The sequence below is a fragment of the Hippichthys cyanospilos genome, chromosome 7, assembly GCF_059441005.1.
Source record: "Hippichthys cyanospilos isolate Australia breed blue-spotted pipefish chromosome 7, RoL_Hcya_1.0, whole genome shotgun sequence".
NCBI lineage: Eukaryota > Metazoa > Chordata > Actinopteri > Syngnathiformes > Syngnathidae > Hippichthys > Hippichthys cyanospilos.
Genome location: NC_142375.1, coordinates 18105577 through 18127785, shown reverse-complemented (window position 1 = coordinate 18127785; position 22209 = coordinate 18105577). Strand labels below are relative to the sequence as shown.

The window sequence follows — 22209 nt, the reverse complement described above, 5'->3', positions numbered from 1 at the left end:
CGGATGACAGAACTCATTCACAAGATAAGATGTGCTGAATAAGTTGTCTGCGTGTGGACTGTAGTTGTGTAGACTTAGCATGTGCATGGTTGAATATCATGCAAAAAGAAAAAAAAAAAAGTCAAGCCCTTATTATGGCTCATGCCCGTTTCTGCTGCAGTGACCATTACCTCGCTTTTAATGACTTGATTTTAGCGGGCATTTCGGCGCTGACGTGTTTCTATGCATTGTCTAATCAGCAGATGGCTTTAATCCTCATTAATTTCATGCTTCCCAAATGCAGCATGATCACAAATCACTCACAATGATATAATGGATTGTGTGCGCATGTGTGGGCTGGATGATGTGCAACGGCGCTTGACTACGCGCCAGCAGCAGACGCATTAAAAAAAAAAAAAAAAAAAGGTTGAGATAAAGCCAAGCTTGGGATGTGACTGCTAGGAGATGACCTTTGTGGTAAATAAAGATGGTGTAACGCCTTCGGAAGTTTTTTATAGGGATGTCCGGAGGGAAGCCACTTAAAATCTTAGGGTGACACACCAAAACTAAAAGCCAGAATTTCTGCTGATGTTGTAAACCAACCAGTAGAAAACTATCAGTCTTAAGAAAATGTGTACTTGTTTTCTTTGATTTGTTATATTTAAAGTTAATAATGATCTAACGTGCACAAAACACTAAAGTTAACACTGTGTTCCTGAATGAATATATACAGCATAATTGGTAATTTCCTTCTACTTTCCCCAAATAGGTAGACAGATAGCACATATGATCAAAACACTTGTTGATTGTTGCATTTTATTCAGTTACAGATGTAAAGCTTAAAAAAAAAAACACTAGAAAAATGACTGTAAAAAAAAATAATCTCATAATAAACAGTAAACTAAGCTAGCATGCTAACATTCAAAAGAAAATACGGCAATCGCTATCTTAAATGCAACTCATATGAAAACATTTCCAGCACCTATGATACAAACTTACACTTTCAACTGACTACATATCAAACAGAACATTTACAACACACATGTACAAGTTGTGCTTGTCTAACATCGGAGCGCTGCTGTCAATCATACTTTTTTCCAAGACACCAAACAGGAAGTGCAACGCAACATCCAATTTGCTTTTCACAACAAAACACAATTTTAGACTTCTAAAATCAAACGTTTTAGTAAGCATAGAAATACAAATGAAAGACTATATGCATTTCGCGAGCCAAAATATATACATTTACTGTACACAAAACATCTATACAGGACCGGGGGTATGGGCAGCAAATTCATATGGTCACCCTCTGGTGGCGCCAAGAGAGCAGATTTCGAATTTTCAGGCTTAAACTCTTGTTATTCATGAAGTATTCATTAGGGCTAGGCGCTTGACTAATTTTCTTCTAACAAGCAGAAATTTAATGGGCTGGTATTTGTGTATATTTTAATTAAACAAAATTCAATCTCTTGTGTCCTGATCAACTGCTTCCATGGCATGTTTGTATTGAGCGGACAAATTGTGCCTGAAGGAATTGGTAGCTTTATTTCCCATAACTGACGTCACCGTTTACTTCCTCAGACAGCAAACTAGTTGGAACGGAATCAAAAACGCCTCTGAGAATGGCAGCCAAGTAGTGTGCTCCATTTTGCCTCAACTGCTTCAAGATGCAATTAATCGACAGTCCATTCCACAAAAAGGGATGAAGTTTTGCAATGGTTTTCAAAAATACTTTTAGAAAAATCGGATTCGGTTTGTAAGGGAAAATAAAGGTCATTTTATTATTCTATAATCGACAAAACAGTGGAATAGAGGTTAGCATGTCTGCTTCACAGTCCTAAGATTATAAAATTGTAACCCAGTACATTTAACATACAATACCAATGAAAGCATTTTAATTATGAGAAAAATTGTTAATCAGATTAGATCAAAAATGAAAACAAAAATTGAGTCACCTAATTAAATGGCGTTATTACCAACACTGCAGCTCAACCACATGAAAAATCAGCTGAATCCAACAAATGGGATCTTTTTTACCTGCATGGGCATACAAAGGTAAACACTCGCACATTTTTACATATTTCTTGGCCTTATTGTTCCAATACTTTTGGAGCAGAGTGGACATATTTCATACAAGACATTTATCACGGCCATTAGTGTCAACTAAAGGACGCATGTGTTCAGCCTGGGCTGATCCACTGTGTTCCACTCCAGTAATGCATGTTTTATAGGTCCATATGTATTCATACAGTTTTACACTCTGTTCTCTTATTAACTTCCATTTTCTACTGACCCTGCTGCCCAAAATTAAATAAACGGTTGGATTTTCCCCTGCTGCTGCAAGTGGTGCACTGAGACAAAATTATATTGTTAGCAAAAGTAATGACCTTGCATGGTCCGACAATGAACCGCCCAATGAAATTATATTACAAAATGAAGCTGTGTGTGCGTGTGTGTGCGCGTGTGTGTGCATGTGATGGCATGGCGGGGGGGCCTACTAGTCCACCTAATCTCGCTTTACTGAGACAAAACTGTCAAATTCAGAAGGGAGGGAACATGAGGGGGGAAAAAATACTTTAACCCCAAAAGTGATATAAACCAATTAAAGCGCGAGGCTCAGAGGGCAGTCCAAAAGATAACGCGTTGCATAAAAGCAATGAAAAAAGAAGCATCATGGAGCAGAGCACCACAGGCCCCTGCAATAGAATGGCCCTTTTCCTTTTCATTTAGAGGATAACAACAGGCTTTGACTCGAGCGACAAATTATGCTCATCAAAAGCAGTACGAGAACACTTTCTTCTGTGGACGTTTACCGGCTGCTGCGGCGCCCACCAATGAAACCACGCACATTTTAATGAGTGTCTCCTCAACAAATGAGCAAAACAACGACAAATCAAGAAAAGCTCCGGAATGAAAACGTTCATTTGAGTAGATGAGGGGAAAGGACTGAGAGAGTGAGGGAATCAATCAGTAAAAAGAAAGTCTCTATGGAGGTAGGAAATGAACCCCCCCCATCTAATGAGCTCATCCTCTTACGGTTGAGAGGATAGTCTGGTGAGCAGTACCGCATCACTGGACGCTGTCCAGCACGAGATGTATGTGATGTGGCGTCAGCATGTTGGTATATTACTACCCGTATCACTCACGCCACAATCAACTCCCTCATTTACATACAGGTTTGTTCCTTGATGTATCAGTTGCCATGTGGTTGTTGTGTTCCTTTAGTTTGCTTTATTACGTCAAATAGGTCTGATGTCTGACTGTATTTAAGCTCGACGTAGAACTCAAGGACATGCCAATGCCAAACTACAATTTCCATGAGAACAAAGTGAATAGTGACCAAGTTAGGGGGTGAGGGGTGGGGGGGACTGACGTCAAGCCAAAGAGAGCATAGCAAAGGCCCAAAGGCAAACACGTTGCACCAATAACCAAAATACAGCTCGTCAACGCAACATTATTGTGCCTCCATTCGTCATTGTTATCGCTCCTTCCTTTTCTTGTTATCTTCTGCCCTAATGAATGGCTGCCCTGTGGGTGAATTGCAGGCACAGGCCTCAGACATCCAGTCCAATTCGCCATTACACGCCACTATGTCAGCACCCATGAAGCTCAAGCAAAAGATGAGACTCCTGCTCGGCGCCAACACATCGTTCTGTAAAAAGTGTGCCTCACTGCCCCGTTTTTTTTGTTTGTTTTTTTTTTACTTCGAAGTACTCTATTCCCATTTTTTTCCTCTTCTGACTTTGTCTGAGAACTAAGAAATGCCACCCCCCCACACACACACAAAATGTCTAGTACATTCAATAGGCACTTCTCCATGGCCAAGAAATCCAAACAGGAGATGTGAATTCACACAAGAGGCATGAGCAGAAGAATCACAAAATCGGTGTGTGTATGTACGCCTGCGCACGCATGTTTGAGTGTTGATGCACGGACATTAATTCTGTAGGCCGCGTACTCAATCAGGTCGCTGTCATTGCCCTGGTCTCATGCCCAGACTGAATTTATTAACACATGTTAGCTGGGGTATAACTAATGGATAATCATTACGATGATGCTCGATGGCGCGTGCAGGTGTACCTTTCTTGAGTGTTTTCATTTTTTTGCTTTTAAAGATCCATTTAAGCTCAAATCAAACACCGCGGGATGAAAAAAAAAATCCATTTGTGTGTGTGTTTAATGGTACCTCTATAAGTGTTTTAACAACTCTACGAGTTCATCAACAGCAGGCCAATCCTATGCATAAGAAATGAGGACTGTGGCCAAGGGATTACCACACATACCTGAGAAAAAAAGTCAACATTGGTCGATGGAATATGGAAATTATAACTGGTACTTTATAGTAAAATATCCCCAAGGCAGTGCAATCTGAGCAACATTTTTTTTTTTTTTTAGAAAACAGATCTTTAAAGACAAAATGTCACCTGCGGCCATAAGGGACCTCAACAGCGCGCCCCAGACTCTATTCTATAACGACTAGCCTCAATAGGAAGAATAAACTCCCCTTTCAGGCTGAATTTACAAAGCATGGTTCAAATGAGGGGCAGATTGCTTAGCATGTCTGACACGCAAGCCTTACATCTGTATTTTTAATACCGTGATTCCTTTCCTCAAGGTTATCATACCATCAGAATCTGATATTGACCCATGCCTGTATGGTATATTACAACATGCTTTTGTTTGACAAAAATATGCCGCATGCACCCAAACTAGTCTAATGATACATTAAAATGAAATGATAAATTATTAAATCTTATATAGTAATTGTACTGTTTTTCCTTATCTTTCCATGTCTTGACTGTACGTAGTCAGGACCAGGGTGAGCCGCAGTTGCCCTACGAATAGGCGCTCAGACGTCTAACGAGAGTGAAGCAAGCAGCAGACCAAACATGATTAAAAAGCTGAGTTTACACTTGAAATTCGACTTTATTACAAAAGGTAAGAGGATACCAAAGCTTTATTTTCTCTTTCCTGATCTCTTTCAGCTGCTCATGTGTGATTGACTCAGAAAACGTCCATGACCAAAAAAAAAAAAAAAAAAAAGTGGTACAGCTCTCACCTGACTGGCATGGCAATCTGTCAGTCAGCTGAAGGAGCTCTCCTACAAGACGCGGGCACCAAGGAGGAGTGGATTTCAACTTCTGAACGGGAGTGGGTTACAACTCTTGCCCTCATTGGTTGATTACCGTGCCGGGAGCCAATCGTGTGTCTTGTAGGAGTGCCTGCGTCTTCCAGGATTGCCCCTTGACCTTACTGACAGATCACTTGGCCAGTCAGGTGAGAACACTATTTTTTTTCTTTTTTTGGGGGGGAGGGGTCAAAGAGAGTGGCTGAAATAGATTGTGAAAGAGAAAATATAGCTTTGGGATTCTCTTACATTTTATAATAAATTAGAATTTCAGGTGTAAACTCGACTTTTTTATCATGTTTGGTCAGCTACTTGCTTCACTCGATAGTTAAACATCTGCGCGCCTACTTGTACGGCAACTGTGGCGCAACGTGATCCCAACTACCATTTTTCTCAATATGGGGCAACCAATATTAACGAGCCTGAACGTTTTTAAGTGTTTCTTTAATTAATGACAACATTTTTACAGCTTAAAATGGCTAAATAAATAGTTTACCTGTAAACGTTTGCTCCACAGGTTGAAACCATAAATTGTCCTTTATACAATTGGGGTCATACATATTCCCGGAAATGTTTATAGAACTTTAAGATGTTACAGTGTAACATTAGAAAGGGCTTTCTGCAACATCTAATTACATCAAAACATTTTGGTCCTGACCAGACTACCTGCTATCGATACAAATCAAATGTATTTCTCCGCGCTGAAACCTGATGTGGCGAGAAGCAGCATTTACCACCCCTATTTAACAGAGAATGGCCACACACACTATTGATTTTGGTGCATTTGACCCCAATTACACGTCACCAATAACCTTTTTTAACCCATTCACACTTGCCTGGCCAAGACAAAAACTGCATATTGATTCCTTTTAAAAGTTCCATGTGCACACAGTGACAATAAGCACACTTCCACATCCATGGTCCAAGAGCAACTGTGCTTCCTCCGCATTAAATAGTCCATTACTAGACATTGATTGCAGTTAACACCGATGCCAGACTGTATTAATTGCTCCGTTCTTCCATTCTAGTGCCTCTGCGCCGATGTGAAGCTGAAAGCTTATCCAACTTCACTTAACAAGGTTTGGGGATGTGGGAGAGCCTGCATGTCAGTATGTACCACATGAGTACACATGCGCAGGGTTTAGACCGCGGAATTAAATGAAGAACTAGGGCAAAGATAAAATAGAAGATAAACGATGTTATTAGATATTACGTATGTATTTTTCGGACTATAAGGCACACCTTCTCTCTCATGACAAGGAGACAATCCAACGATAAAGCAAATGCATGTGTCTGTTGAGGTGTCAATTTATGGAGCAAATATGAAATAGAACTGAAAAGACGTGACTCAATGGCTGTGCTCCAAAAAAGTTTTAAAAATCTCATATTAACAGTATAAAAATTATGTCTTGTCTCTACAATAGATCTTGTGAAAAAGGTTGGGACGTTTTAATTTCATATGGATATATGATTGTATGTATGAATTATGTGCAATGTGTTTATATATTCACGAAAATAATCAATAACACAAAGGGAGACAAAAGAAGACACTATGGAAGGATTCATTTTGAGTTTGAACTGCTATTTAAATATGCGGTATTCTGTCGGTGTTATGTTGAATACATCCATCCATTTTCTATAAAATCTTGGTGATAAACAAGCAGACAAGTTAGCAGGTAATTAAAAAAAAGTAAAAAAAAAAAAACAGTTTTAAAAAAAAAATCCATATATTATTCTTTTGCTTAAATAGGGTTAGGGCTGTGGCTTATATAATCATGCATCCTAGTCTGCATACTATATATATATATATATATATATATATATATATATATATATATATATATATATATATATATATATATATATATATATTGTTTAACATTAAAATTACTGCAGCGAGCAATAATTTCAAGGCTCAGACTTCATACTGTAGGTTTTGCTCTACCGTATGAGCCTTGTAATCCGTTGTGTCTTATATATGATTTTTTTTTTTTTTCAAAATTAGCATTATGGTGTGGAAAATACGTTTTGCAGTCAATAAAAAAATAAAAAAATACAAATAATCCACCCCAATGACTCCAGTGACCTGAAAATGTTCCAATCAGGATCTAGGCTTTCCCTAAGCATATGATATGAACCTTTGTACTGGAAAGAAAAATATTCTTTGAGTGAGAAATAATCTGCCTATTATGAGAGGTAATTTGTACCCACTGCACCGGGGGGGGAAAAAAAAAAACGAATCAAGGATAATTATCTGAAAACAAAGCAAAATATGCCTGTTCTTCTTTTTTGGCCAAGATACATCTTGATGTAAAAAATCTTGATAGGGATCTTCCAGTTACTTTATTGGTCTCAGACACTAAAGAAAAAAAATACCTTACCACAACATCCATTGATTCATAAATATAGATTCGGTTAGACATCCCAACACAAGTATTGATCCACTCACTCACATACATCCATATAACGTCTGAAGTAATAAATGTCCATATATTTTCCAATACAGGACACTCACATTTATTGCTGGCCGTTACAAAGAAATGTTTGTATCCTTTGTGCCCTCACAAGGGAAGCCTATGACTTCCCTGAAAATTAAATAAAAAAATTCACAGTTCAACAAAGTGCTGCTTATAAAACTGCATTTGTCTTGCCTGATAAATTGCTAGCTCAAAAAAGGTCCGGTGGATTCAAGGAGGAAGAAGGGGAAATATTTCCATTAATAATCTTACCTGCAGTTCTAACTAAATTAGAAATTAAATTCTATTTTTAACTGTTAAATTGGAAGCTCGGGCATTCATACATGCATCCATGTAAGGGTCTTTTAACTGCTTTGTGCAGTCATCATCGATATACAACTTGAACAGATAAAATGAACGGATGCACCCCTGGGGTGCACCAGTCATGCTTACAGCTACATGAAACTGGACTTCAACTCGCCAATCGGATACAAATAATCGGTTCCATCTGATTGAAAAAGGTTAAATTGAACCGAACTGAACTGAATCTGGGGCGGAAAAAAATAAATGAAAGCAGCACAAAATCCAGCTGTGTTTTTAGGTGCTTTAAGGTACGGTGCCTTACAGTTGCTATGGCACCGCTTGTTCTCCGATTTTTCGTTCAGCCTAACTGCCATTCTTCAAGGAGCAGTTCCAGGCTGATAATCTTTGTCCTCTTGTCTAATATTTTTAGGTAGTGATTTTTTTATAGTGCTCTCATGGGATTAAAACGTTTTAGTTATCTTTTTCGCATTTATTTTTTTCTTACTATTGATAATTATTTTCTTAAATAAAATGATTATTTTTAACTGTTTTAACTAGTCGAACAAAAATTCGACATATTGAATAAGTAATCACATCTTTAAGCAACTTCCCTACGTGAAACTTGTAACAGATATATATTTGCATGATATATTGCAAATAGCGCAAAATCATCAAATAAAAAAAAGTGTGCAATTTTATTTAATTTATTTTTTTCAATGAGCTGTTAAGCAACTTTTAAAAGTAAAACTATATTAACGTCCGTCTTCAGCAGTCTTTCTGCGAGCGACTGATTTGTAAGTTTGGTAGCAAAGTTTTATATACAGTCAGATCCACGCTTAGCCCAGGTCCATTAATTACCGAAAAAATAAATAACAGTTCTGACCGACTCTCCATTTAAAGGGTTAAGGCTTCCCGTTTGTCCCAGGCTGCTCTAACCACTCTAGGCGACGGAAGTCTGCTTAAGCCGGTGTCGAGAGGGATTCGTCCTGGTTCTAACCACCTAAGTCCTAAAGCGCCAGTCCGTTTTAAGTTAAGCTGCAACTTCACCGAGTAACCCTTTGAGATGAAGTTGAAGACATAACTGTGCCTTTTACAAAATGGCTTGTCTCTAAAGAATTTTTACACTTGGAATGACCAGGATTAAATTTAGTCGTCTTGACTACCCGGACTCGTCTTTATAAACACAACCAATTGTGAGTAACTAGTTTATAGTAATTATGGCAATACTGATGTTATGGGTATTATGTTATTTCACATATAAAGAACAGATGGATTCAATATTAAGAGTGACAAAAATAGAGCTTGTTGCATCTTATAGAATTATATTGACAGCAAAGCAAAGGTTAACATAGTATTTCAATCAGTTAAAATGCGCAACGTTAAACGTGTAAATAACCAGATTATGTAATTGTAACAAATGAAAAGCGGGCAAACTGATTAAAAATAAGACAGTCAAAAATCAAAAACTGGTTCAAAGTAGGCAGTTAATAACCAGATTATGTTATTATACTAGTGGTCATAGTCAAACATCATAAATTGGTTAAAAATAGCTTGTGAATAATCATTTTATGTGAAATAGTAGCAATAGTCAAAAATCAGAAATTGGTTAAGTTAAAAAACAAACACTTCTGAATAACCACACTATGAAAATTACCCAAGAAAAAAGACAAAGTAAGTCCAAGGTTCAAACTACATTTACAAGACGTGAGCAAAAACCAACAACAGATATTAACAAATGTCACAGTAAATTTTATTAAAATAGAATGAACTTACATTTAGCATCAGTCCATTTTGGTAGCTTGAGCGTTCCTTTAGTTCGAGTGTATATTTCTGTCCTTTAGTTTCAACATGTCTGTTTTGTTCTTCTTCTCGAGCTGTTGAAGTATTCTGTTTTCGATTCTTTACTTTCATTGTTACCTGATTGTGTATTATTTGACTTGTCACCAATGCTAATAAAAAAATGCAGTTTACTTTGTTTTGAAAGACAGCACTCTTTTAGTAGGGCATTTTGGAAAGGGGGGGGGTTAAAAAAAAAACGGATACCCCAAATTAATGAAATTCTTACTTTGCCATCCCACAAGAATGTTGTAAAAGAGTAATAAATAATCTAAAAATAATAAAATGTAATAATAAATATGCTTTTTATATGTAGTGAATGACACCTGTGGTAAATAATTGCAAGTGTGATGTTTTAAATAAAAAACAAAACAAAACAATACATCTGTTAGATGTAACAGTTTGTGTACTTGGCTGAGACAAGAAAACTAATTTTAGCAATTTGCAGCCCAGCTGCCATGATTACGACCATTGTAATCATGAAAGAAATAGCATGACATTTGATTGCCTCATTCAAAATCATTTCCCCAGAAACGATGAAAAAAGGGGCCTACTTGTTGATTGCGGAGCTGAGCTCGTCCAGGCGTCGCGTATCGGCGGCGGTGGCGTTGTCCAGCTTGGCCAGGCTGTCCATTCGCTTTAGAATCACCTCCAGCATGTCACTGATCTTCCTCAGCACGCCGCGTGACTCCACACTTCCCGGCACTGAGCAAACACAGAGCCATGAAGATGCAAAACCAGATAACAAAGAAAGGAAGCCAGCCTCAGACCCTTTTTTTTTGTCTTTTCACAGAGTTTAATTGGAGTTGTTAACCTGCATATCTCTTGGCAGAACCGTCATTTCCTGTGAACCGAATCCAGCTCGGTTCCGCATTTTCAAAACATGTCACAAAACGCCCATTGTCCACGCCAGACATCCACACACTCGCTCCAGTGTGATATCTGAGTATGAGCTTACCATCATCCTTTGATATAAAGATGAGGTTTGTCTGAAGCGCCAGGAATTAATTATGTGGAAGCTCTGTGTGCGAGAGCCAATTATTTCTATCACCTCACACTGCACAGTGGGGTACCCTATGGGGTGTGAGGAGGGCCTTTGTATGTAGTTGCATACTAGGGTAAACGCTTTTGTTACTGGGAGTGAAAATTGGACTCAAGCTCAAGTAATGTATGGAAGTCAGCATGGGATGGGAAAAAAGCGGGTTGAAAAGCACTTTAGTAAAATTATAGAGCTATAACAGTTCAAGGTCAACAAGGCCATAATTTAAGACATAATGGGTGAGAAAAAAAAAGGAGCATCAGTAAAGTAGTGCATTAGTACAGTATGGATACAAAGGAAACCTAAAAAGGTCAAACGTAACTTGCTCAATAACAACGGCAAAACTTTTGCTTTCTTTTATAGTTCAATACTAATATTTCCCAGAAAAGATAGCAAGCATTCAGTTCAGACAACTGCCTTTGTAGCAAATGTCATGCAAGTGTAAAAATAAGCCTCTTTTAACATTTGGGGTATTTCATTTGCAATAATGACTATTTTTAAGCGCGATTTAATGATGTTGAAATGTATTTTAGTTATTAATGAAGGATAAAAAGAAGTATTTAATTCTTATATTAAAGGGCTGGGTGATATGACCAATTTCTTTTTTTCTTTTGTAATTAATCTGGAAGATTATAATTTTAATAGGGAGGTTTGATACCACTTTGTTTTCTCAGATCATTACATGTGAGTAGTCAACTCTTAAGTTGTCAATGATACTGATACCAAGTACTGATACCATTAATTCTGTTGATATTCAAAACCAAAACAAATAACATAATTTTATAGGTATAACTAAAAAAATCTAAATTTCCTGATATTTACATGAAATGGATGCCAGTTTTGCCAGTATTGTTAAACTGCTCCAAGAGACAAAACAGTTCATTTTTGTTTGCGATCATCATAATCACACTTTTCCATGTTATCAAAGGTATTCTGTGACAGCCTGAAAGAAAAAGTACAACACAGGCCCGATTGCTATTCACTTGTGAGCCAAAGTGTGGTCAATCCTCAGTTTTTCTACATTACTAACAACGATTGAACCAGGATTGGTGGTGGAACAAAACATATACATTGTTCCCTTGTTTTTCATGTTTAATGGGGACCAAAAAAACCCCAGCAAAAAGTAAAATGTAAATGTATTCCATCATTTTTTTTAACCTTAAGTGGCACTGAATAGCAAAATGAAAAACCAATTAAAAGTGATTAATTGTAGCAAATATTTATGGTTAGACATTTTGAATAGGCGTGATCATCCACGGCTTCAGAGGTTTATTGGTCTTTTTTTGCCTTCAGTTGCAATAATTTTAATCACATCCCATATGTGGAAGCTCATAATGAACATCTCCATGTTAAAATTGCTTCTCTTAATGGATGCATGCATTAATAAAGTATTTCCCCTGCAGTTTCAATTTTGCTGGAATGTCACCTTTAACCAGCAGAAATTGAAGGGGAGGAAAAAGAAATTGGATGAAGGGTTTTGATGTCTCACTTCATGGCAATTAATCGAATATGTAATTAAAGCAGAACTGCAAGGTGTTTGCGTTTCGCGGGAATCAATCTGATGGAGTTGGAATGGAGAATATTTAAAAGCAGCAACCCAAAAATTAGAATCGAGTAGTGAGACAGTCAACGATTCTCACCCCAAATTGATTCTTTCCTTCCAAAGTCTTGACTGTGTATATTCCAAAACATGTACTCATCTATATTAAAGCAAAGGAAGGAAAAAGACAGAGGTGACAGAAAGTGCAAACTAAAACAAATTCTTTAGAAGCACTAAAGCCCGTTCAGAGGCGTTTATTTTTAGATTTGCAAAGGGTACAGAATTGCCTTTACAGTACAGAAATACTCTTCAAATGCTACATGACACCCTAAAATAGTTTGAAACATAAAATCTAAGGGGGAGAAAAACATATTTGACTTGATGGATGGCGGCTTTGACAATTTGAGAAAAAAAAAAAAAACTGTCAAGCAGTATCTTTGGAGATTTAAAAAAAAAAAAAAGCAGAAAATGTTGGAGTGAATATACAATTATTTGGTTCGCAAGAATGCTTGGAGCATCAATCTGTGAGTGACTTATTCTTACAACAGGATGGTGTTTTGAACAGCCGGGGGGCTTGTTTGCATATTCATGTGACGAGAAAGCCATTTGTGAAACGATGAATGCTGACAGGACCGCCTACTTGACAGCAGTCAATGCCGCATACCCAACCGGTGAGTGAGGCCATTTTCTCTTTGCAACTTCCAGCTGTGAATCCCAGAAGGCGGCTGTATTTCAGCAAAAGCCCTTAATCTCTTCTCATAATTCACTTAAAACTGAAAACAAAAGGTATGCTGATTCAAAATCAGTTTAAACGTAAACTTTTTCATGGGTTGGGCAAAAAATAGGTATTCTTACCTTATGCTTAACTTATTTAAATGCCACAATTACGTAGTGAATAACTATTGTGCAAAACCTCGGTCGAAGTTTTGCTGATTTTTTTTAATTAATCAAATTAGTTCTGTTCATTGGAATACAAATAAGGTTGATATAGCCTCATCCTTTGAAACACACCATGTTTTTTCAACACCTCATACATTCAATCTATGGCAGTAGAAAAGAAGTGTAGAATCACACTCTTGCCATTCAGCCTGTTATCTTGATCACTCTGCTTTGGCCAGATGACATAAAAGCACATATTTCCATAGCAGGAACATAGCTATACATCCATATGTACTACATACAAATACATAGCAGGAATTTCTGCAGCAGATCCATACAGGCCACAAACAAATCTAAAGTACAGCGGGGCAAACGTGAACTGAGATAAAGTGAGACTTTACTATAGGTGTTCCACGTAACAGAAGACATACATTACTCATATGTCGCCATGACATGGAATTAATCGACACGATCCTAAGAACAACAGTGCACGGCGACTTAATGGCCCGACTACTGCTGCAATCTCCACAACAACTCATCTCATCTGCACACCAACACAATTACCACAAATTGCATTCGCTTTAATTATTACGGCGCAGGAGCTCCACTGTTCATTAGCTAAAGAACAGCAGGAGTGGGTGAATATGTTCCTCTTTTTTCTTTATTTGCTGCACAAATGGCTTCAGGCAAATGAAAATGTCGCCATTAACGCGTGCACTCTGTGAAAGACACATGCGGAGGTTCTAATAGAAGATATCAAAGACCAAACACAAGGGAAGGATCAGTGATAAAATGGTGACCAATTGCTAATGGTTAAATATAGTTTGTTACTGTATTCATGGATCCTGTTTCAGTTCTTTGTTCAACTTTTAAAGCGTTATTTTATTGGTTTACCGAGGGATTTTCAACACCCATCGCTTTCAGGTTCGAGCCATTTGATGAGTTTGTAAACCTGCTTCCTGAATTCGTTTTACACAGTATAAAGTTCTTCCTAGCCTATAAGCATCCTTTATAACGATCCCAGTGAGATTACTCTCTCTGTCCACAGAATTGTACACAGAAATATGTTTTTGTGTTATACATTAGTCTGTAAACAAAATGGGGCCTTTGAACTGGGGTTTGTTGATAGTGTGACTAATTGTATTACCGCTTGTCAAATGGGGTTAAAATAACCCAAGCATGAAAGCACTTCAAGGGGTGTGTAAGATTTTTTAAAAGGTTTCTGCAGGCAACATCAAATCTAATTTGATGCTTTGTAATACAGCGCCAAGAACACTGGTTTTCTTTTCAAATTAAGAACAAATTAATTGGAATCAAAAACATTGATAAATTGTGGCATAATGGCTACTTTGCAAACATTTGTATGCTTGTTTCTTGGTAAATAATGACTATCATGAAAAGTCAACTTTTTGGAGCTTTTAACCATGTTATAATTTTGATTTCACACCCTAAACACACTCAAAAGTGTTAGTTTCCCTATACCACCCCCATACCGTCTGTGCAAGCGTAAATACACCCCGACCATATCCACGTCTTTGACTTTGGTTTGGATCTGGAGTTGAGGAGGAGAAATTTTGCACTGAGACTGGTGATTCAGGGCTACACATACAAAATCTCTTTGGACCCAGTGAGTCTATGACAATGTTAGGCGGATGTTTCCAAACGCTGGCAACGCAGCATTTACGAACAATGTCATCTTGACTGTTGGCAAGTTCTTTCAATTTATGCAGCAAGCGAACAGGCCTGAATGACACGAGCCTTGACCCTCATTAGCATGTCCAGCAACTAGCGAGGCTGATGTCTCTCGACTTACCGCCCCGCGCCACAACTGTGCTGACAGAAACGGAGCTGCGGGGCCTCCTCGCATCAAAGACCACATCAATGCACGTTAGCGCTGAGACAAAAGACAACTTGGGCTCTTTCCGGAAAAGGTGTGCATGTACAGTATGTGTTTGTGTGGTTGAAGCTAACCAAGGGTATTTGTTCTAAGAAGCAATTTAATGAGAGTAGTGTCTGTCATTACCATGGCAACCCCATAGCACTCCTGCAGTCTAATGGTTAATAGCAATGATTCAATGTGCTGTATTTTCTTATAATCTGCAGAATAGCTTTTATCAATCAAGGAAATTTGATTGCAGGAGCTAAAGGACAATCGAAGCAAAAGAAGGACAAAGCAATAAATGTGGCTTCAAATAAAAGGATTTTAAATGGTCATCAAAGGATACTTTGGACATATCACATTAGCTCTAAAAGCCAAGTTTACTATTTATTTTTATCACCTGGGGAGAAAGAGAGAGACAATCGAATTTGAAGACGGATTTTAAATCAATGAAAATGCCGCGCATTGTTTTGTCTCTGATGCTATACAGATATCGCAGATATCAGATATTTGTGAACCTGAAAAGCATGAAAATCACGGATATGTTTATGGATCTCCTAAACAAAGCGAAAATCCCGAAATTCATCTCCGCGAATAAATTCGAAAAACATCTCTCCAATTGTCAAAAGGTCACGAAAACATACAGAATGAAGGCAACAAGATGAAGTCAAAAATCATCCGGTTACATTTGTTAAAGTTAGAATATAGCCCAGACCATCTGTTGTGATTGACACACACCTGCATAAAATGTACATGCTTTTTCAATGCCACGGTACAGTGAATAATTTATCAATTCCCTTGTGCTAAGCATGGTGTTCTTGTGAAATATTGATGATAAGTTACAAGCATTGGTCTTGTGTCCTTCTATGTCCAAGGACTATGAATATATAATGTAATTCTAGTATTGTTGGATGCTTCCTACTCTGTAGGTTTGACTGACTAGGTTCAATTGTACTGTATCATTGGTACCAATTCTCTCCTCATGCCCTTTGCTTTGCTTTTGAATGTAGTCCTCCAAAAGACCACATGCATCATTTTTCAATCACAGAATCTCAGTGGCTTTACTGTTAATGTTCACATTTTGTTTTCCCCTCCTAAATGTTTCAACTGCTCCATAGTGGGCTTCAAAAGCTCTTTGTTTACCATATGACGCTACTGAATTGTTGATTTAGTCATTTTCCATCTGGTTTTGTGCATCAGCCGCACATTTTAAAAAAAAAAAAAAAGGTTCTATCTGTGGTTCTTGAGGCTTTGTTTACACTGCAGGTCAATCCTGGTGTTTTTGCCCATATATGACATGTACCTGCAACGTGTAGCTAAAGTGTTCCCTCGTTTTTTGCGGTTAATGGGGACTGGAAAACTCCTGCGTTAGGTGGATTTTCTTCAAGGTCCAGGCTCAGCCATTCTTTCTCATTCTCCCATGCATCCGCTCAGACATCCTCTACATGTATGTCTCTGTATGGCTCTCTCACTCACAGCCATAAGCGCGCCGCCTTTATGTAATGTCGTGACTCTTTCGATGTACAATGACAAGTGCCTTCATTTGCGACTGAACAGACTGTCACACTTTAGACTTCATGTTAGCACAGAGCATGGGAACGTGATGCAGTACATCGGGTAGGCGCTGCTGTATGTTTCGTATGTTGGTATGCTTGGGAGACTACAGCCAATTGTTCATGAATCTGCAAAGTTATTTATTATAAGAGTGTATTATAAGGATGCTTTGACTGTCTCAGGGTTCAATTCAGAATCGTTTTTTGATTCAAAGTGATTTTCAATTCAAAAAGATTGGACTGAAAATGAGTTCTGCTTCAATCTATCAATGTGGATAGAATTGTCATGATTTGCTGCTGTTTGCTTTGGAGAACAATGACAAATGGAGGCATTAAACCCCATCCTGGAGGGCCACTATCCTGCATATTTTTGAAGTATTAGTACACCAAGACACTGGATTCAAATAATGAAGATCGTTATCTGGCTTCTGTTGAGCTTGCCGATGAGCAGATTATTTGAATTGGGTGTGATGGGAGAAAGAAATCTAAAAAAATATGCAGGGTTGCGGCCCTCACAGACTGAGTTTGGACGTCCCTGCATTAAATTGCCATTTTTATTTTTTTATGGATGTTTTTGTTTGTTTATTTATATATTTATTAAGCTTTGAATTGCAGGAAAAGTGCCTTTTTCTTAAAAACAGCGTGGAAACCGTAACTGTGACCTTTTTTCTTTTTTTGATTGTTACATTGCCTATTCTTGTTTTATATATATATATAAATATATATAAGTGTATATAGTTTTTTTTTATAGCCTACTTGCAGTGATGATCTCTCCACAACAGCTTCTTGACATGAGCAGATGTGTGACATGTGGCTAATATCAAAGCTGTTGCTATGATTGCAACGGTCACATGATTGTTGGACGCACTGGAGGGTGTGACATGCAAGTAAGTGTTTACTCTGTGCAGCAGATGGAAGACAATTGAGGAGAGGAGGGCAAAACGAGGGTTGCCGAGAGGCTGATAGTAATTTCAAGTGACTGGGTGGTGAGAGCTGTGCGCATTTGGGTTTTGGGCTCACACGCATCTCCATTTAGATTGGCATCCTAGTATTGCCCCTTCTTTTATTCTGGTAAGAAAACATCTCCAGAGCTTTCAACTGATTGTTCTCATCTTTTCTCAGCAATCACTTGTGACATTGCCATCTATTTCAATTGCTGCCAACATACTAGTATTTTTGATAGCTTGTCATGGCTTCTATTGTTGTTTTTCATGACAGGATAACAGAAACAAAAGGCAACAATAAAGCTGAGTATGGAAAACTTGAAGCAATCATTTTGTACCTTACTTTTATGAGACAAAACCTGTTGACACTGGGCAGCACATTTAACTCCAAAATTTGATGGTCCTGAAATTTTGTAATACGCCACATGTATTCAGGACACCCGTATTGGCAAAAAAGCCCTAAAGTAGCGCTGGGGAAATAAATAGATCAAATCAACTATTCGCCAAGAAGCGATGCTGGAACGGTGTTTGCTCCAGCCTTTTCTATATGGACCTTTCTTACAGACGTACACAGTGTTGAAATTGCGGCAAGGGAGTAAGACTTCACCCAAAAACAGGGGATATCACAAGGCTGACGCCATTTGTACGCTTTTCATTTGAGACGATATTAGCACTTGCAGATTCCCAAAATTAAAGAAAAGCAAAAATCACCAGGGCTGTATTATCCAAGAATACAACCATTTACAACAAATAATCTATGGCGTTTTGGTTTTAGACGTTCAAATTATCCAGTAGAGGCCATTCAAGTACAAAACGCACCCAGTCTGCTCGTCAAGACGAACAAGCAGCAGAAGAAACAGATGAACAAGAAATTAGTGACCTCGTAGTAGCTAACAGGCATTTCCACTCTCAGGTTTACTCATTGAATAATGTTGAAGCATTGTCTCTAAGGCACTTCTAAAGACACTTTTAAATACAGTATGTAATATATATATATAGCATTATGCAAGTTAGAACTTAAAGGTAGTGTTGACCTTAGATGTTATCACTAGCGTGTTAATGCTAACCATGATTGCTAAATGTTTAGCATAGGCACATTTTTCTGATATCTAAAAAAAAAAAAAAAAAACATGTACAGAGGTTAGAAGTTATATCCACTTGAACTCACGTTCAACATTAGTAAATAAATACATCTTTTTGGGGTTACTTGACTTTTTTTCTGAGGTAGGATCGATAGGATAATCCATGGGTATTAAACTCTAGGCCCGGGGACCAGATCCGGCCCACCGCATCATTTCATGTGGCCTGCGATTTGACTTCAAGTTTCTTGCTCAAAATTGGGAGGGAAAAAAAAAACAACAAACTTTTTTTTGTTCCTAACGTTCTCCCTTGAACAGTTTTTACTGCCCACTAATCTAAGTAGTTAAGTGCGTGACGAACACTCAAAATATTTTAAACCGTTTCATCTTATTTTTTAAATCATCAGTTCTGTCGTTTAGTCCATCTAATAATGGGAGCAGATTTTAGTTTGCCTTAAATTACCGATGTCAAATTCAAGGCCTGGGGGCCAGATCTGTGCCACCACATTATTTTATGCGGCCCGCTAAATGCTGATTTGACTTTACGTTTCTGGCTAAAATTCCAAACTTGCAAGTTGTTTTCAACTTTTATAAGTTTTGGGGGAAAAACAAAACAACCATTTTTGTTCCCAATCTTTTTTGAACAGTTTTTTTCTGATTTCAAAACTAGCTTGCTAGTGTGTGACGAACTTGAAAATTTGACTTTACAGTTGTTTCGGCTCTCTGACAGAAACTATTACTACAATGTGGGCCATGAGAAAAATGAGTTTGACACCCCGGAGATCATCAAATTAAAACGATTCGCTAGTGATAGCACTACCTAGAACACCTCAAGTATGACAGTACGAACAGCGTCATTTTCTCTGAAAGGTCAGAAAAGTGCACAAACGTGACTCTTCATGGGGTGCAAGAAGCTTACACGATGACTAAAGTGCAACATATACCTGTCAGAATGACTTAAGTTATATAACAAAGACTATTACGGGGACCTAAAAGCTAAAGTGAGAAAAAAGTATAAACTAGCATAAATAAATCATGGTAGTGCTAAGTGACTTGGCTTGGCGGCCCAGCTAACGCCACACATTGTATCCACTGCCGCCAAATATGTTCTGCTGCTTATGAGGGCTACAGCGCTATTTCCGGAAATGCTCCACAGAGGAAGTGAAAACGTCTCCTAGGGCACATGTGGGGAAAACAAAGAATAAGGGGAGGTGGAGGGACTGTTGCTCTAATATGACTTAGCGCTGCTCACTTTGCATCTTTCACACTTCAATAGACTTGACTTTGATTTCTGCAGCATGCTGCGGCATTAAGATTTTCACTCTCATTATTTTTATCTCTTCATCTTTCTTTGCCTCCCTGTTATTTTCCCCATCCATCTCTCCGGGTCTATGGTTTGAGGCCTGTAAAGTCTGTCTGGCTCACCAAAGGTACAACAATATGAATCATCACTGCTTGTGATTAACAATTGAATAGAAATGAGATGTTTAAGTGTATGCATTCTCTCGTAAAAATTTGCATCAGATGTAGTTTGACTTTTTTGCAATCTATCATTTGTCCTTCAGGGTCTTGTTACAACATTGCCAATAATATAAACTTTACCATTTTTTTTGTTTTTATTTGGGCACGAGTGGACATGATGCGATTGGTATAAAATTGTGTCTTTTTTTTTTTTCCCAATAGGACGGAAGGGCAAGCTGCGAATGCGACTATCTTGATTCTGGAAATTAACCAGCTTACGATGAGCTAGTGGCATGTAAGACGATACGGGGAAGGTCATTTCGACAGCAGATTGCGGTATACGTACACAGTCACCTTCAGAAATCACATAACCATAATACCGTATAATGGGCTGTAGAGAAACCTCTCATTCACAGGTAATCGGACTGAGGTCAGGACAATGGCTCAGACACTTCCAAAATTGGGTCAGCTTTCTCATTAATATGTCACTTCATTAAGAATTGGCTAAAGTAGTGCAAAACTATAATGGAACATTAAAAATCTGGTCCCAGCAATGTAATGTATTGACTGTAAAAGTTGGAATTGGGTTGAGTTTATGGCAAATGGAAATGGCATTGACGCCACACTAATGTATTCAGTACTACAGCTGTCGTCTGCTGTTCAAATTAAACTGTTTTGTCAATGATAAAACAACAATTAATAAACCCAAGATGAGATCTCTCGTATTGATATCAGACACTCGGTCAGAGCGTAATCCAGAATAACAGGTGCCTTCCACTGTGCTAAATGGCCTTTAAACTGCTGACACGCACACATCTGGCAGAACCGCCGCCAACATTGACAGGTAACAGAGCTTGTTTTAATCTGCGTTGATAAAAATAATTCTGTTTTGTCATGTTTAATCACCACAGTATTACTTGACAAGATTTCATTTGTGCCCATCTAAAAGTGGCTCCATCAACAGCTGTTTGGTTGTCCGCCAAAACCAAATGCTCACTGACATTATCTCCTTCTCAAAGCTCAAACGCAACATTTTTTCCCACCATCTTTGTCCACCGCTCTCACCTCTTTCTAATGTGTTGGCATGGCCGATGATGTCGATGTACAGGGGATTACCAGAGCGATTTTTGGCAGTCATTGAGTTACCCTTCTATCTTCATCCTGCTTCAAAGCTGCCGCGCAAGAACAAACGTGCTCAATTAGATTTCAACTACAAAGCCGCAGCATATTGGCCATGTGAGCTCTTGTTTTTATTTATTTATTTATTTTTTCATAGCACAGGCCGGCAATTGATTCATTAAACATTGAAAAGGCAAAAATGGAGAACAATGCTCTACTGGTTTTGCAACAAGTTTGAGCTTTTCTTGGCTTATGTGTAATTTTAGGGCTTGATTTGCTGAATGTCTTCTGGGAGGAGTATTTAACTGCAGAAAATTTGACAACTGTTTAATGATCAAATTTAATCAATTTGATAACCAAATTACTGGATTGAGACCTAGATTAATTTAAAATAGCCCAGATCCCCCCCCTGCCCTTTCCAAGTCTAAATTCAAAACTCATCAAAAAAGACACATTTCAATTTTTGCCTTTCGACTCAATTTAAGACCCAGCATTGTTGTATTTTCTTTTGTTTGTATTTGTTGTTGTTTTTATCTATTATGTATTCTTTTATGTACTGCTTTTATTTGTGTGATTCTTTTTGCTGTGTGATTGCATGACAAATGTTACCCCATGTACAGTACTTGTACCCAGCAATGGCTGTTTTAAAGTGGTTTATAAAGTAAATAAAGTTGAGCGGAGGTAAAATAATCAATGTTGCAGCCCTGGAGGAGTATATGCAAATAGGTTAAACTGGCATGTGCGTAACAATGTGATTTATCAATGGTGAGACCAACCGCAATGGCTAATTTGACCTCCTCAAATACAGTATAGGAACGGCTGCAAAAAAACAATCACTGTTGCTGTAACAGAAGCTCACAGGCAAAATGAGAAAACAAAACCCACAACAATCTGTTCAACAACTTAATTTAGCTTCTTTTGAACAATTTAAGACCTGACTTAAAAACTGTCACAAGAACGGGTCAAGCCATATAATAAAATTCCATTCAACGCACCCCTGTTCTGAATGCTCCA

General features: G+C 38.0%; 1 protein-coding gene across 2 annotated transcripts in view; it reads right to left on the bottom strand.

The window, feature by feature from the left end:
- LOC148421396 (alpha-1,6-mannosylglycoprotein 6-beta-N-acetylglucosaminyltransferase B-like) overlaps window positions 1–22209 on the bottom strand; it is an 86846-nt gene that overhangs the window by 49123 nt on the left and 15514 nt on the right. For both annotated transcript variants that reach the window (XM_088420228.1, XM_088420229.1), the window contains one exon: window positions 10257–10407. In XM_088420228.1, coding sequence (XP_088276354.1) covers window positions 10257–10407 — 151 coding nt within the window. The remainder of the gene's footprint in view (window positions 1–10256; window positions 10408–22209) is intronic.